The sequence below is a fragment of the Bactrocera neohumeralis genome, chromosome 5, assembly GCF_024586455.1.
Source record: "Bactrocera neohumeralis isolate Rockhampton chromosome 5, APGP_CSIRO_Bneo_wtdbg2-racon-allhic-juicebox.fasta_v2, whole genome shotgun sequence".
Classification (NCBI taxonomy): domain Eukaryota; kingdom Metazoa; phylum Arthropoda; class Insecta; order Diptera; family Tephritidae; genus Bactrocera; species Bactrocera neohumeralis.
Genome location: NC_065922.1, coordinates 40,703,235 through 40,717,360, shown reverse-complemented (window position 1 = coordinate 40,717,360; position 14,126 = coordinate 40,703,235). Strand labels below are relative to the sequence as shown.

The 14,126-nt window shown below is 32.3% G+C and overlaps 1 protein-coding gene across 20 annotated transcripts in view; it reads right to left on the bottom strand.

Annotated features, from left to right (window-relative positions):
* The window catches only part of LOC126759958 (voltage-dependent calcium channel type A subunit alpha-1), a 142,278-nt gene that overhangs the window by 22,303 nt on the left and 105,849 nt on the right, over positions 1-14,126 (bottom strand). For 12 of the 20 annotated variants that reach the window (XR_007667128.1, XM_050475220.1, XM_050475222.1 and 9 more), the window contains 5 exons: positions 13,703-13,905; positions 13,194-13,402; positions 10,355-10,417; positions 391-515; positions 100-263 (listed from right to left, as the gene is read on the bottom strand). Coding sequence is in view for 19 of the 20 variants with exons in the window: in XM_050475220.1 (XP_050331177.1) it covers positions 100-263; positions 391-515; positions 10,355-10,417; positions 13,194-13,402; positions 13,703-13,905 (764 nt within the window). In the remaining variant the exon portion in view is untranslated. The remainder of the gene's footprint in view (positions 1-99; positions 264-390; positions 516-10,354; positions 10,418-13,193; positions 13,403-13,702; positions 13,906-14,126) is intronic. The other 8 variants (XM_050475234.1, XM_050475237.1, XM_050475236.1 and 5 more) reach the window with 1 other exon arrangement.

The following is a 14,126-nucleotide window of genomic DNA, read 5'->3' as shown; positions in this document are numbered from 1 at the left end:
AGCTAATTGTATTTAAAAAACGTGTTAAAGTGTATATTAACGGCATATTTGAAAACACAAACAAAATATAAAGAAATGATAAATATTTTATTTGTATACCTCTTGGATAACGCGGATGTCCATATCCATGCCTAGGATGACGGGTCTCCTTGACCATCTCTACAACATTAGATACGGTATCGGAGAACCCAATATCATGATGTATGTATTGATGGCCTCGCCGTCTAGGACTTGGAGATCTGGCCAATGGAGATCCGTTATGTCTAATGCAGTAAAATTTTTTCGATTATAATTAGTATTATTTTTTTTACTGAGTAAGTATCTTATTGTATGGACATTAGACATATTTGCGGATATTTTCGGTTTAAAAATCGAGAATATTGCACTCACCTTAAACTTGGCGAACGACGATGATGACCATTGTGATACGCGTGACCAGGATGTAAATGACCAGCATCGGCACCGGTTAAGGATTCCTGCGAGGGATGTCTCGAAGCATCCTGCAGCTCCAGCATCTGACGGAAATTATCAAGAGCGCAAATGTGAGTAAAATGTGGACAAAAATAAAAGCGATTTCTTCTACAACAGCTGATACAGATATTACATTGGCAGGAAGGAATTACATATATAATACACAATTTATTTAAGGTTATGTGTTTAACTATGATATCTAAGCAAGAAGCTACATACAGGTGTATGTAGTCAGATATCGCTATATATATATATATTGTATATAATGTAAATAACTTTAACGTAAATTTAAAAAATGGGTACTCAATAAGTTAAATGCGGGGTACATATATGTATGTATATGTTTCTATAGGTGTTGCGACATATGCATGTAGCAGTTGTATAAGTGAGTGTTCGCTACTTATAACAATATATCAATTACATTTGTTCATTACGCAATGTTTCGATGATAGTTCCGCTTCATACTTAATTATACTTTTGTAGCGCTAATTTTTGTCTAGTTTCGATTGTGACACTATTCACTGTTTGCTCATCTAACACTCTGTCCTATATTTAAAAATTAAACAACAAATAATGGTCGTCTAAAATTATTTCGAAAAGAAGACCACTCTAATTAAAAACTCAAAAACGAACCGAAAAATTCAAATTCGTTATAGCATTGGAAGAACACACATCAATGGAGAAAAATGCAAGTGGTAAGAAGGTTGCTTCAAACCTAGGAAAGTGCATGCAACTAGTTAATGCTAGGAACAAATAAAATCAAAAGGATTGCAAGGCATTTGCAGGGCTTAAGTAGTATGCATTCAAAGGAATTTGCATATCAATGTGCGTGTGGCATGTGGCGTGTGCATAATTAGAAAATAGAGCTTCTGTGTGTTTGTGTGTGTCTTACTTACCAAAAGGTTTGCTAAAAACAAATGCATCTCTAAAAGATGGCGTGATAATTTTTAAATGTGGTACCGCAAACGACAATTACGCAATTATGTAGGTGAATCGGTGCACTTACAATGGACTAATGGCCCCTTAGATTATTAATCGCATTCATACAGTGGCGAACGAATTTGTGTAAATTTTACATTGTGTAGTGTTAACGGATGCAATTTAATGTAAAAGTGAGTTGTATTTTGTTGTGTGCGCTAAATGTTATATATTATTCGATACTTCGAAAAAATATGTGTAAGTAACTTACTAAGTTAACAAAACATGTAATATTTCAGGTACTCTTAAAATTACGCTAAATAAAGTGAAATTGAATTGTAAGTGAAATGCTTGGTATCCAATGTTCTCAGAGCCTCTCTGCTGAATACTGAAGTCCTGTGCTATCATAAAGGTATTGCCGGAACATAGAAGGCCTTTCTGTTAGCAGCAATGCATTTTTTTGACCTTTTTACTAACGTGCTTGGAAAGGCTATTTCGATTTTGGTACGCTATTACCAAACTATAATCAGCGCACTTTTCCAGAATTATAAATAAGAATATCAGAAAGATTAAGCTCTTTTTGGGAAATTGTTATGACACGAACCTCCTTATAAACATTTGGTACAATTAAACCAAATAAAGGATTGAAAAGTGGTTTTTACAGACATTTATAATGATTAGTTATAATGGTGAAAATACATGGAAGCTCATGTGTTAGTTTCTCACATCACATGAGGCTGATGGATCGGGAAGACTGCAGGAAATGTTTAGAGCAACACACCAGAGAAACAATTGTACACTTCTCCCGCATTAGCAAAACTACGCTGTAAGCATCTGGGGTTCTTACGGTATAATACACTGCAGGTGATATCGATAGTGAGGCGCCTCAGAATCTGATAAAATTCGCGTCAAGCGTAGGCATTCTATAGGATGCTTACTCCTCTTGGACTTAGCGACTGAACTCTGTCTGGTATCGCAAAGAACGAAAACCGGTATATGCGTGGATTGACCTAACCTAACATTCTCACATGCAGTATTAGGGATTTTAATCAGAGCAGTGATGATTTAATTTGAGCTCTCACATGACACACGAAGGTCCGCGATAATTTGACAGAAACTGTTCGATTCTCGCTTTCATTGTCCATTGCTTAACATTACTTAAGCTAAACTCCACAAGATGAATTAAAAACGAAGTTTTTCGTTGCACTAGCCAAAAAGTATAGAATATTTAATCGTTGACTTTCTGTGAATACCGCCACTGAATATATTCACCGACTTACTCAATTTAATTTTACACAAGGTCTCTATATAAAAAATTGTAATTTGTAGCATGCTTTGGCTAACCGGAGATTACGCTAAAAAATCTATGTAAGTAAAAAGTCTTAGCAAAACGTCCGATATCACTATTTATATACATAGTGTATGTTTATATACCTATGTATGTATATACAGAACTTTAGCACTTCGACTGAGTTTTAGTCCGCAATCACCCTCTTAACAGGAGCATAAGATTGCGCGTTTACCTTAATAATTAATCTATTTTAAACATTTTTATAGAAAATAACGCTCTCTACACATTTATACACATTTTGCCAATATCGCAAAGTGACAGTTATTGCAATAATTTTACTTTAAATACAAAAACAACATTGAATTCTAGAATTCCACGACGTACGAACATATATACAAGAGTTAGACCTTCACCATGTGGCTATGTAAAAGGTTTGTACAATTTGGACGGCTAAGACCAAAGTAGTATTTATGCATATACATATATATTTCAGTACATAATTATGATAACAAATGTACACTAGGTATTAAAGAACTCGTATGTAGATTAAATAATTGGCAAAAGAAAATATTTCATTACACCTATGCACATATGTACCTATATAGTAAGTATATATGTATGTACATTTTACGCATATGTACATGTGCATATTTATATACAGAAAGAAGTAGATGGCACACTTAGTCTTAACATACATACATCCAAATACACATTACGAGTATAGTTTAGTAAAAATTGAAATTTCTTTTACCACTGGAAGTGTGTCAAACTTATTCACCTTTTTGTTTCTGAAATTATTTAAAAAATTGAAAGAAACAGAGTATGTATTTGAGCATATAAATACATATGACGTATAATATTACCAAGTGTAGTATGCATTATTATGTTTAAATATGTTATGTATGTATGTATATGAACTTAGTGAAATGATTAGTGAAATGAGTAATGAATGAGATATGATTGATGCAAAAAGAAACGTTGCTTAAGTTGTTTCATCTCTACAATAATTTACATTTATTATTGTTCAATAAATAGTTTTGTTCCTACCAAGAAGATGCGACGTTTTCGAGCCAAATTTTGTTCAGCGATGAAACCCATTTCTATCTCAATGGGTAGGTAAACAGCAAAATTGCCACATTTGGGACACATTTTGGCAAACAGAAGAGATTCAAGAGCTGCAATTCTATCCAAAAAGAACATTGGTTTTTGTAGTTTATGGGCCGGGGAATCATCGATTCATATTTCTTCAAAAATGATATCGGCGTAAAGGTAACCGTCAATGGCGACCATTATCCCACCACGATAACCGACTATTTGATGCCTGAAATCGAAGCTCGTGATCTCGGCGGCATTTGATATCACTGCCTTTACATCACATCAATCAATGGATTTATTGAAAGAACACTTCGGTGAGTAGACAGTTTCACGTTTTGGGCCGTTCGATTGGCCACCAAAATCGTGTGATATCACACTGTTAGACTTTTCCTGTGTGGATATGTCAAAACTTAAGTGTAATGCGGACAATCCTGCTTCGATTCAGATATTGGAGCAAAACATCATGACTGTTAATCGCCAGTTATCGAAAATTGAACTCAACGGATGGACCATCTGTGACGTAGCCTCGGGCAACATTTGAAAGATATAATCTTCAAAAAATAAATACCAAAGAATGTTCTTTCGAATGATAATAAATTAGATTTGAAGTTTCTGTGATTTAGTAGAGGTCCCCATAATTGATTACCCTTTATAATTGATCTGGTCAATTTTTCATGCTTTAAATTGGAGTTAGCCTATTTGAATACAAAACTCTTCTTCACAAAATGATTCATTGAAGGATTTCCGATTTTGATATCTTCTTTTAACCCCCAAATAGCCTATATGCAATAAATAAATGGCATCAATTGGTTAACAATTTCGTTTATTAGCGGTCATTTAGCGGCTTATAAATATTTTTTAAGGTTTTGTATCTGGAAATATGTGTATCTTTTCAATTGATTCCTTACAAATTGCGAGAGGTTTTCAGCTCTGCCCGACGGTCTTATTTATTTGCCCAATTCTATAATGGGATTTGTAATGATTAAACTCTGGCGCTACTTGTTGGTAAGTTTTTCGCTGATACATATTTAGTAGAAGACAACATGTGTATACAGTTTTGGAAATAAGTATGCTCTGAACCGTTGAGAACTCATCAGACCTCTACGATAAAAATTCTTCCCGCTCTAGCTTTATTTCTAGATCTCGATTGTTATATAGAGCAATCTTTCTTTCCTCTCGATTTTATAACACAAATTACATAATAATTACTTCACATACTATTTAGTATACACCTGCGCTAAAAACCGCCTGTCACATACAAGTATATTTGCATGTGTAAAGTATAAAGAGGATGAAGAAATGTATAGAATTTCACGCATGTGAGGAAAGTTCTCTGAGCGCCATTCACTTGGGAGTGGCCAGAAACGATTATTTTACATATGGCTCAAGCAGCTCACGACTTCCGGTCTTTGACCAAGTATCCTCTGGGTAGCCTTAGAACATTTGTTTGAAGGAGAGCTAAAGTGAGAAAAGCGAAATATCCCTCCGCAGGGTTGTGGGAGAAGTCGGCTATAATCGCGTAAGCGCTGTCTAGGCCAATAAAGGAGAAGCAAGTCTAAAGAGTTGTTGAAGGAATTTACTTGGCCTATTTAAACAATGGCTGAATTGGAGGAATTTACAGTGAATACAACAATATGTACAATGAATAAAATGAGCGAATGTATATGACTGTCTGAGTAAGAACTGTATTTTCAAATTAAATAAAATGCACACTTATTCAAGCACATATTGGATAAATATTAATTTACCTAACGGAACGTTTTTTGATTGTAGTCCGGCGAGCCAGTGATGCCAAACTATTGTGTTCGGCATCACCGTTCAGGTGATGATGATTTGTGTTTGCTAATAAGTGCGTTTGTGAGTTGGCACCACCGTCGCCGTTCGCTTCGTAGCTAATTGAACCCTGGCGCGATCCGCCCTTATCGAGTGCGGCCATATCGAGCAGGCAGTTGAAGAACGATTGCTTCTATTTTGTGTACATTTTTTGAACAGTTTTGCGAATTGTCATCAAAATAGTTCATAAATACGTTGCCACCAATATTCATTTTGTATATTCAATCATTTTTATGTTTAGTTATCCGAACAATACAACGATATTCATGTGTAATTATTTTGTGATTTGTGATTTAAGGACGAAAAGTTCCGGGATGGTTCCGAAGCATAAATGAATGTTTTGTTGTGTTTTTGGTACAGTGCGGTGCGGTGTGGCATTCCATGCGATTTGGACAGCATTTTAGGTTGAGTTGTTGTTTGGTTGATTTACAAGTATTTTCGCATTTTATACATATTTTACAATTTGAATTTTTATGATGCGTAATACGAGTATACAAAGAGATTTTTGCGTGGTGACGTGTGTGGGTGAATTCGTTAAATTGGTGAAGTAGCAATAAGAAAAGTATTTGAATTTTTTTTGTTTTCATGATTAAAGGCATCAAAAAAGTAAATAAGATGAAAAATCGTTAGGTTGCATTCAAAACAATAGTTTAAAAGTATATGTTTTTTATGTAAATATATAAATGCTTAGGCCTAAAAAGATAAAATGAGTGTCGGACGTGAAAGTATCATCTGACTAGTTTTATGTGCTTTACACATAAATCATGGAACACAACTTTCTTTCAACTATTGCAAGCAATTAATTATTTTATTTTAATTTTTATTTACAAAAACTGTTTTAGTTTTGTGTAAAAGAATTTTATTTATGCATATGTACTAATTACATAATGCTGGTTTATCGTTACGGCTTTATGATTATATTTTAAAGTTTGATTATTTTTTAAAGAAAAAAACATGCTGATAGCACTAGAAAACTGTTCATGTAAGTATAAATTGGACTAAACTAGTTTCAAGTGTTTTCAGACAAACAGTGTGAGTTACCAATAAGAAGAATAAAGTTTCAAAAAACTAGAAAGTGCATGCTAAAATAAAGTATTAAAGTATAAATATTTTTTACATGCAACCATAAGTAAATTAAAGTTAAAAATAATAATAAAAGTAATCGAAAACTATTTGAATTGAAACTAATTATAAATATAGGACATCTTTGCTGGATTCCTTACATTGCTGAAAGCCCCAATCGTTTGCCAAATTGTTTTTACTTTGCTATAAGCATTTATAAATAGTTTTGAATCTAGCCTTTTTATTGTTTATATGTATATGTAATCAACTAATTAGCGAACCTGTGTATTAGTTATTGTATTCGAATACATACATAGTACGATTATAAGTAGAGATGATAGTATACTAGGAATAATTCGAAAAATATGTAGACCATAGCAATATCTAAAGAAAATTATTTACTAATGAACTTAATTTTAAATTCACAACTATAACTGTTTGATGTAATTTATGACTACTGGAAAAATAAACAGTAGATACTTAATATAAATGCAACAAAATGAAGTACTTTTTTATAAAAAAATTTCAACATTTAGTAATAAAAGTTTTGGAATTCTTCGTAGAATCGAACAAACTTATTATAACAAAATTGAAAATATACATAAACGTTAGGAATACATTTTATGTATCTTAACCAACTATATTCCTCATTAGGGAGGTTGTTTTTAATCTATGTGCGCAAACTACAGAACGGTTTTCCGATCTGATATTTTTTTTTAACGATTCAATTTTTTTTATAATGGTTTTCAGCTTTCGTTGAGCATGAAGCACTTATAAGATTATAACTAATTCACGCAAAACTAACGGACGCAATGGGGTATGCTTACTTGACTAAGAGGTTATGTTGGTTTTCAAAAACAACGTTTGTTTATATTTTTTAAATACTGATATGTATGGAATATTTTCCCAAAGTTTCAAAGCAATCGCAATAAAATTGTAAGAGATATAATCCGTCAGGCTATACCACTCGCCTACTTCAATATTTGATCGTGTTTTCCTTGAAACAACATTTTCAAAGTTATTGGTGACGATTTCTCAGAAACTAGTTAAGGGTTCTTATTGAAAATGTTCACAGTTCTTCTAAATCGGACGACCTCGTGATTGGTCGTAAGATTTTTCGATTACAACTATGCTTTTAAGGCAATTTTTAATTATTGTTAGGCAATAAATTATACTGTATTGTTTGCAATTTTGCCAAAAATTCATTTTTTTAAATCCTTCAATTAATTACGTCCTGCGCTCATCCACAACCGATGAATTTTGGTCTTTTGATTTTAGATGAGTTCTTCGTTTGTTATGCTAACCATCGCCATGATAAATTTGTGGGCGTAGCCTCTGAAAACCAGCTGCCAATGACTGAATTTTCAAAACAAAAAATATTATGGGAAATTCACAAAATATTATTCAAAAATAATTCGTTAATTATATGAAAAAAATTTGTGAAAATGCGAAAAACCCACATAACCCCTTAAAAGAAACAAGTAAAGCTGAGATATTAGTCGGCGAAAGTATTTGTGTTTGTTGAGCTGTTTTAGCGTGGAAGAAATCGATGAATACTTTGCATATGTCCAATGTAAATTTTGGAAGAGATCTAAATCTGTATAAGTCTGAAGAGATTGCTATTGAAACTTCGTGGATCTCGGTGCTTTTGGTATAAGTACAATTTCGGAGTGAGGGAATATCAACTGAACAAAATTGTTTGCTGTGGGTCGAAATCATTTTCATTTGTTGCTAAACATTACGCAACAAACGATCGTTCCCCAATTCACATCGCAATAGATTGTTTGTATATTTGAAGATTTTCAGTGATTAATTTGTATTTAAAGGGGTCAGATATGCAAGATTTTCAGTGATTAATTTTTACATAAAGGGGTCAGATATGCAAATTGTTGTAAGCATAAAATACACTTTTAGCTTTTGGTAAAACTTTAACTTTTTTACCGCCAATTGTCAAAAAATTGATGTAAAGCTAAAAACGTACTAATTTCACCAGCAAGTCATTTATAGCTGAAATATCACAATTAAGCTCTTATATGATATTTTTTTGATTTGTGAAGGGTATTACAGCTGGGATGTAACCGTTAAGCATGCTTCTTGTTTTCCTTCTCTTTACATAGGACCAAATGATCTATTAACATATTTGGAAAAATTAGCCATTTGGTTCCTTTCAGTCATTTGGAAATGTTTTTTGTTTAAAAAATGACCGAGGTAAATATATATATACATATAAATTCACAGTAGAACAATAAAAAGTATGAACCTCCAGAGCAATCGCAAATCGCAAAACTTCGCTCAGGTAACGCAATGGTTGCAAAATTGTATTACACAATACTAATAACTCAGGGCTTGAAAATTTAATTCAATGAAATCAGCTGGGCCTTTTTGATTATTTTTTTTTTTTTAATGCCTGTCGAAAAGCCGTAGTGTGTCTGAGGAGACTGCATTGATCATTTTAGACCAAAAAGCTTACTTTCGTAACATATTTTAACGGCTTTTGTCTTGACTTGAGTAAAAATTTTCGCAAAGTGGCTAAATAGTTACTTCGTATCCAAATTTAGGTGTATAAAGAGTCATTATCATATAAAAATTATATTGTAAAGGAAATATTTAGTATAATGTAGGTATCGTATATACAAATATTAAAAAATATTTTAAATTTTTTCTTTTTCCAAAAAAAAAAAATCTAAAAATTTGTTGGAGTTGATTTAAATATTTAGCATTTAACAGTGAGTAAAAGTATAATCCATTAAAAGTTTGTAAGAAATTCTAAGTATTGTGTTTGTAATCGTGGTATCTAATTACAATTGATGTGCATTTAAATGTGCTTTAATATTTTTTTCATTTCAAACGCAAAATATCTGTATATATGTATATAGTACTTGTTGTTTTTCATTTGGCCGATTCAGTAAAAAATAGTAAGCCACAACTTGTGCGGTGTTCAAAATACAAAACTTTGGATTGTTCTGATTCCAGAACTTGGTAATATTTTGCGTTGAAACACACTTTTCGAGCTAGGTTTACATCCAAATATGCAGTTAATTGTGAAGGGTACAAAATGAAGAAAGGTATGTACATGGCTTAACGAAATGAATGCTTCCTTGAATATTTGTGTATTTACTATACGAGTGTGTGTATTATGGCCCGAGCACAGTCGCCACAAGTACGCAAGCAAAATGCAGGTGGAAGTTTTCTTGGTAAAAAGGACACCATTCAATATGTTGTTGTTGGCATTCTTAGTTTAAAAATATAAATGAAATTCTGTAAGAAGCAGTTCAAAGTAAGAAGCGTAGCAGAATCTATTCGAAGATATTTATATGCATATTTATAGATATTTTGATATTTTATATTAAAGAGAACACTTTAGATTTAAAATGTAAGAAGGGGCAATAATTTATATGTACTATATGTAGATATTTTCAAAAGACATCCATTTTTGAGGTTGCTGGCATATATACGTATAAGTTTAGTAAGGTAAGTATGTAAGTGTTTATTAAGCATATGAATAATTAGCAAAACGTTTAGAGAAGGTATATTTCCAGTATGGCTATTTAGTATATATGCGGGAGTTATTCATATTGGGAATACATATGTATATACACAAGAGTCTAAAAAATGCATAGTTCTATGTAAAGTCAGTGGTGAAAAGCATAGGCACTTGAAAAAACCATTGGGCTATGTATGTACCGGCTGATCGTCGGCTGTTGGACTTGGTAAGCGTTCTTCGTCATCAGTGTGGCGCTTTTTCCGCTGAATATTTGAAACGTTGTGCCGAAATTTTATATATTTTTTTTTTAATTCGATGAATATTATGCACAAATTTTTCATACAGGAAGGAGTATTTGGGTGCGTCATATATTTAATGCGATTTCGTTTGATTTCGCGATGTAAATTTTTTGCGATAAAAGAACACACAAAACACAATTGCAATATTAATTCAATGATTAACTTTAAATTCTAATTTATACTGTATTAACATAGAACAAAATAAAAAAACAACAAGAAAGATAAATATTTACAGATAACTTTACCTACATATTCAGTTATAACACAAAATAATTGTAATTTTCTTAAATTAGTCAACTTAACTATTTTTTAACGAAATGTTCCCATGTAAGTTACTAGAAATCAACATAGTCGTATATTATATATAGAGTACTTTTTCAAATGGTAGTTTTTACTTTACTTGTAACACTGTGCATTTTAAAAGATATTTCAGTAAATTACTTTGCTATGGTCATTAAGTACAGAATTAACATACATCATACGGAATAATGATAACGAAACCTACAGAATTGGGTTATCTGCAGAAGTGTGTTAAAAGAACAACCAACCTTACTATTTATAACGGAAACATTTCAAAATTCTTAACGGTTTAACGCAAAAACATATAATATTATATATAATATAACATTGTTGGGCGTTGGAATTATAAACTCTGAACTAAAAATGCATATTTCTTGATGTATTTGTATATGTTATTATATACCTCCTTCCAATTCTGCATTTTTAAAATGTGTTTACACATTTTACATACAAGTAAGTGAAAAGAAATGGTTTGCATTATACAATTATCGAAAATATATATATTTTTAATTTTTTTATATTTTTTATATTTTTGCTTTGATATAATTCGTTTTAATTGCCTTGATTATTGATATACTAAATTTAAAATAGTGCATTTATTTTGTTCAATATATATTCACTACCTAAGATATATACATTGTGTGGCAAACGTCAACTGGTGACTTCAGAAAATCAAACTAAGTCAAATACTTAAGTATGTACATATCAAATTGTTGTTGGATAACGTGAAGCGCTTTTCGAATGTCAAAGATCGCTGCTTTATTGTTTTTATTTTATATTTGTAATACAATATGATATTTGTAATACAAGTATGATTCAGTTTAAATTAAATATATTTTTTCAAAACATTAATCAATTGCTGCGAATCGAGACGCATTCGCAGACAAAACAAGAAAAAACGTTAACTTCGGTTGCACCGAAGCTAAATACCCTTAACAGGTGCATTTCTGTTAGTAACTATATGTTCAGTTTGTATGGCAGCTATATGCTATAGTTAACCGATCTGATCAATTTCTTCGGAGATTACATTGTTGTCTTTGAAAATAACATATACCAAATTTCGTGAATATATCTTGTCAAATGTGAAAGTTTTCCATACAAGCATTTGATTCCGATCGTTCAGTTTGTATGGCAGCTATATGTTATAGAGGCCGATATCGGCCGTTCCGACAAATGAGCAGCTTCTTGAAGAGAAAATGACGTTTGCAAAATTTCAAAACGATATCTTAAAAACTGAGGGACTAGTTCTTATATATACAGACAGACGGACAGACGGACAGACAGACGGACATGGCTAAATCGACTCAGCTCGACATACTGATCATTTATATATATACTTTATAGGGTCTCCGACGATTCCTTCTGGGTGTTACAAACTTCGTGACAAACTTAATATACCCTGTCCAGGGTATAAAAAGAGAGAGGCCAAAATGCGTGAGTACGAAGAGCTTGGCAAACTGGCCGACAGGGATAATGTTTAAAAATTCTACGAAAAGATGCGGCGACTAACAGAAAGTTTCAAAACAGCGGCATACTATTGTCAAATCCCCAGAGGTGATCCGGTGATTGATGCCCAGAGCATACTGAAATTATGGAGGGAAGACTTCTCCAGCCTGCTGAGTGACAGTGAAAGCATAACACCAGGAGATGGTGAACTAGATTCCCCAATCGATGACGATGGAAGAGACTTGAAATTGATTTTCACAACCATGTCCAGAAAAGAAAAAAGATGTAATATTTGTAAAAAGCACTTGTCAAACTTGACAAATTAGCAAGTTTTTGAATTTGTCACGACCACACATTAGGGGTGTATACCATATCTGTGGTTATTTTCTTCTTCTGTTTACAAAGCATCCGTAAAATGTAAACGCTCTCTTGATGATAATCTTTAGCGTTTGCTATAAATTCATGAACAAAGAACTTGCAGCAATCGATTTGTAAATAGTTATATAATTTCTAATAATACACATACGTATGTATATTTATATATTGTCGGCAAACGATCAATTGATATTCAAAAAGCACACATCTCCAACTTATTTGAGTTGAGCAATAGATAGTTTGTGTTCCTAAAGAAAATAAACGCAATTCTAGAGAATAATCGAACCAATAATTTCAGAAATAAATTACAAATCCAAAATAAAACATTTGAAAACATTTGTTTTTAATCAATTTTGGGTAAATTTTTAGTTTTTGTTTGTGATTTCTTTTGCGAATCTAAATATTTACAGTCGCTTAAAGCTAAACGGCCCTGAACATATTCCTACTTACATATGTTAAGCGAAATTTGTATGTTTTAATATATGCCCCCGTGTCCCAACTACTATTATATACATACGTTTATATATTATATAATAGATATGTGAATTTCGATTGCAACCGATTTTATAAAAAATATACATATCTTGTTAAAATTGAAAATTTGATTGCAACAACTTACCGGCATGCCAGAATCGATTTGTCCGAACCGCGTCGTACGCCACGACTCCAATATCAATTGACCGGCGTACACTTTGCCAACTGACAACTTTCCTTTATTCAGTTGGTCTATGGGTGGTACAAGCAAATCTAACATTTTCTTCGCTTGCAAAGGCCAAATATTCGTTATGGTTTCCCTAAGTTCCATATCCGCTTGATCCATTTCCTCCGCTGTAGGTACAATAAATGATTTAATAAACTTATTAGAGCACATTTCTTTAGAAAATTATCCCTTAATTTTATTTAAAATACAAGGCTTTAACTGACAGAATACAAGGTGGCGTAAAGTCAGTTTGGCTATAAGAACTTTCGAATAGTTTTCAATAAATTTAAATAGAGTTAATATATAATCGGTACCATATCATCGTGTATTGCGTACATACAAATTATATTAATGATCGATAACTCGACTTTGGGTACCACGATCAGCATAGTACAACTTGTATTCTCTCATTTGTGGATAAGACTCACCAGATCGCATCTTAATGCTCAAATTTTCGCGTATCAACGCAAAAAGCGTCGTTGTAAATTGTACTCTCATTTCGTCATCTAACGGCATATTCATACGTATTAGTTTCTTATAGGCGAGGCGATTGGGACATTTGTTACCGAACCCCAACGGAGGATCCATATTTTTTAACATATCATACATTTCCGTATGATGTATTCTACCACTACGATTTCGTTTTCAATTTGTTATTTTTGTTTCAATTCACGTGATTTTTCAATTCAGTTTCAGTTTGAATGGATCGGTTGGATGTGTTTTGAATTCGTAAAAAGCATATAAGTAAGAAAAGTAATTAATTTCTTTGGAATTATCAATTTCGTTGTATTTTCAACACGAAAGTACGAAAAATTTACAAAATACTTGAAAACAGAAAGGTACATCATATAT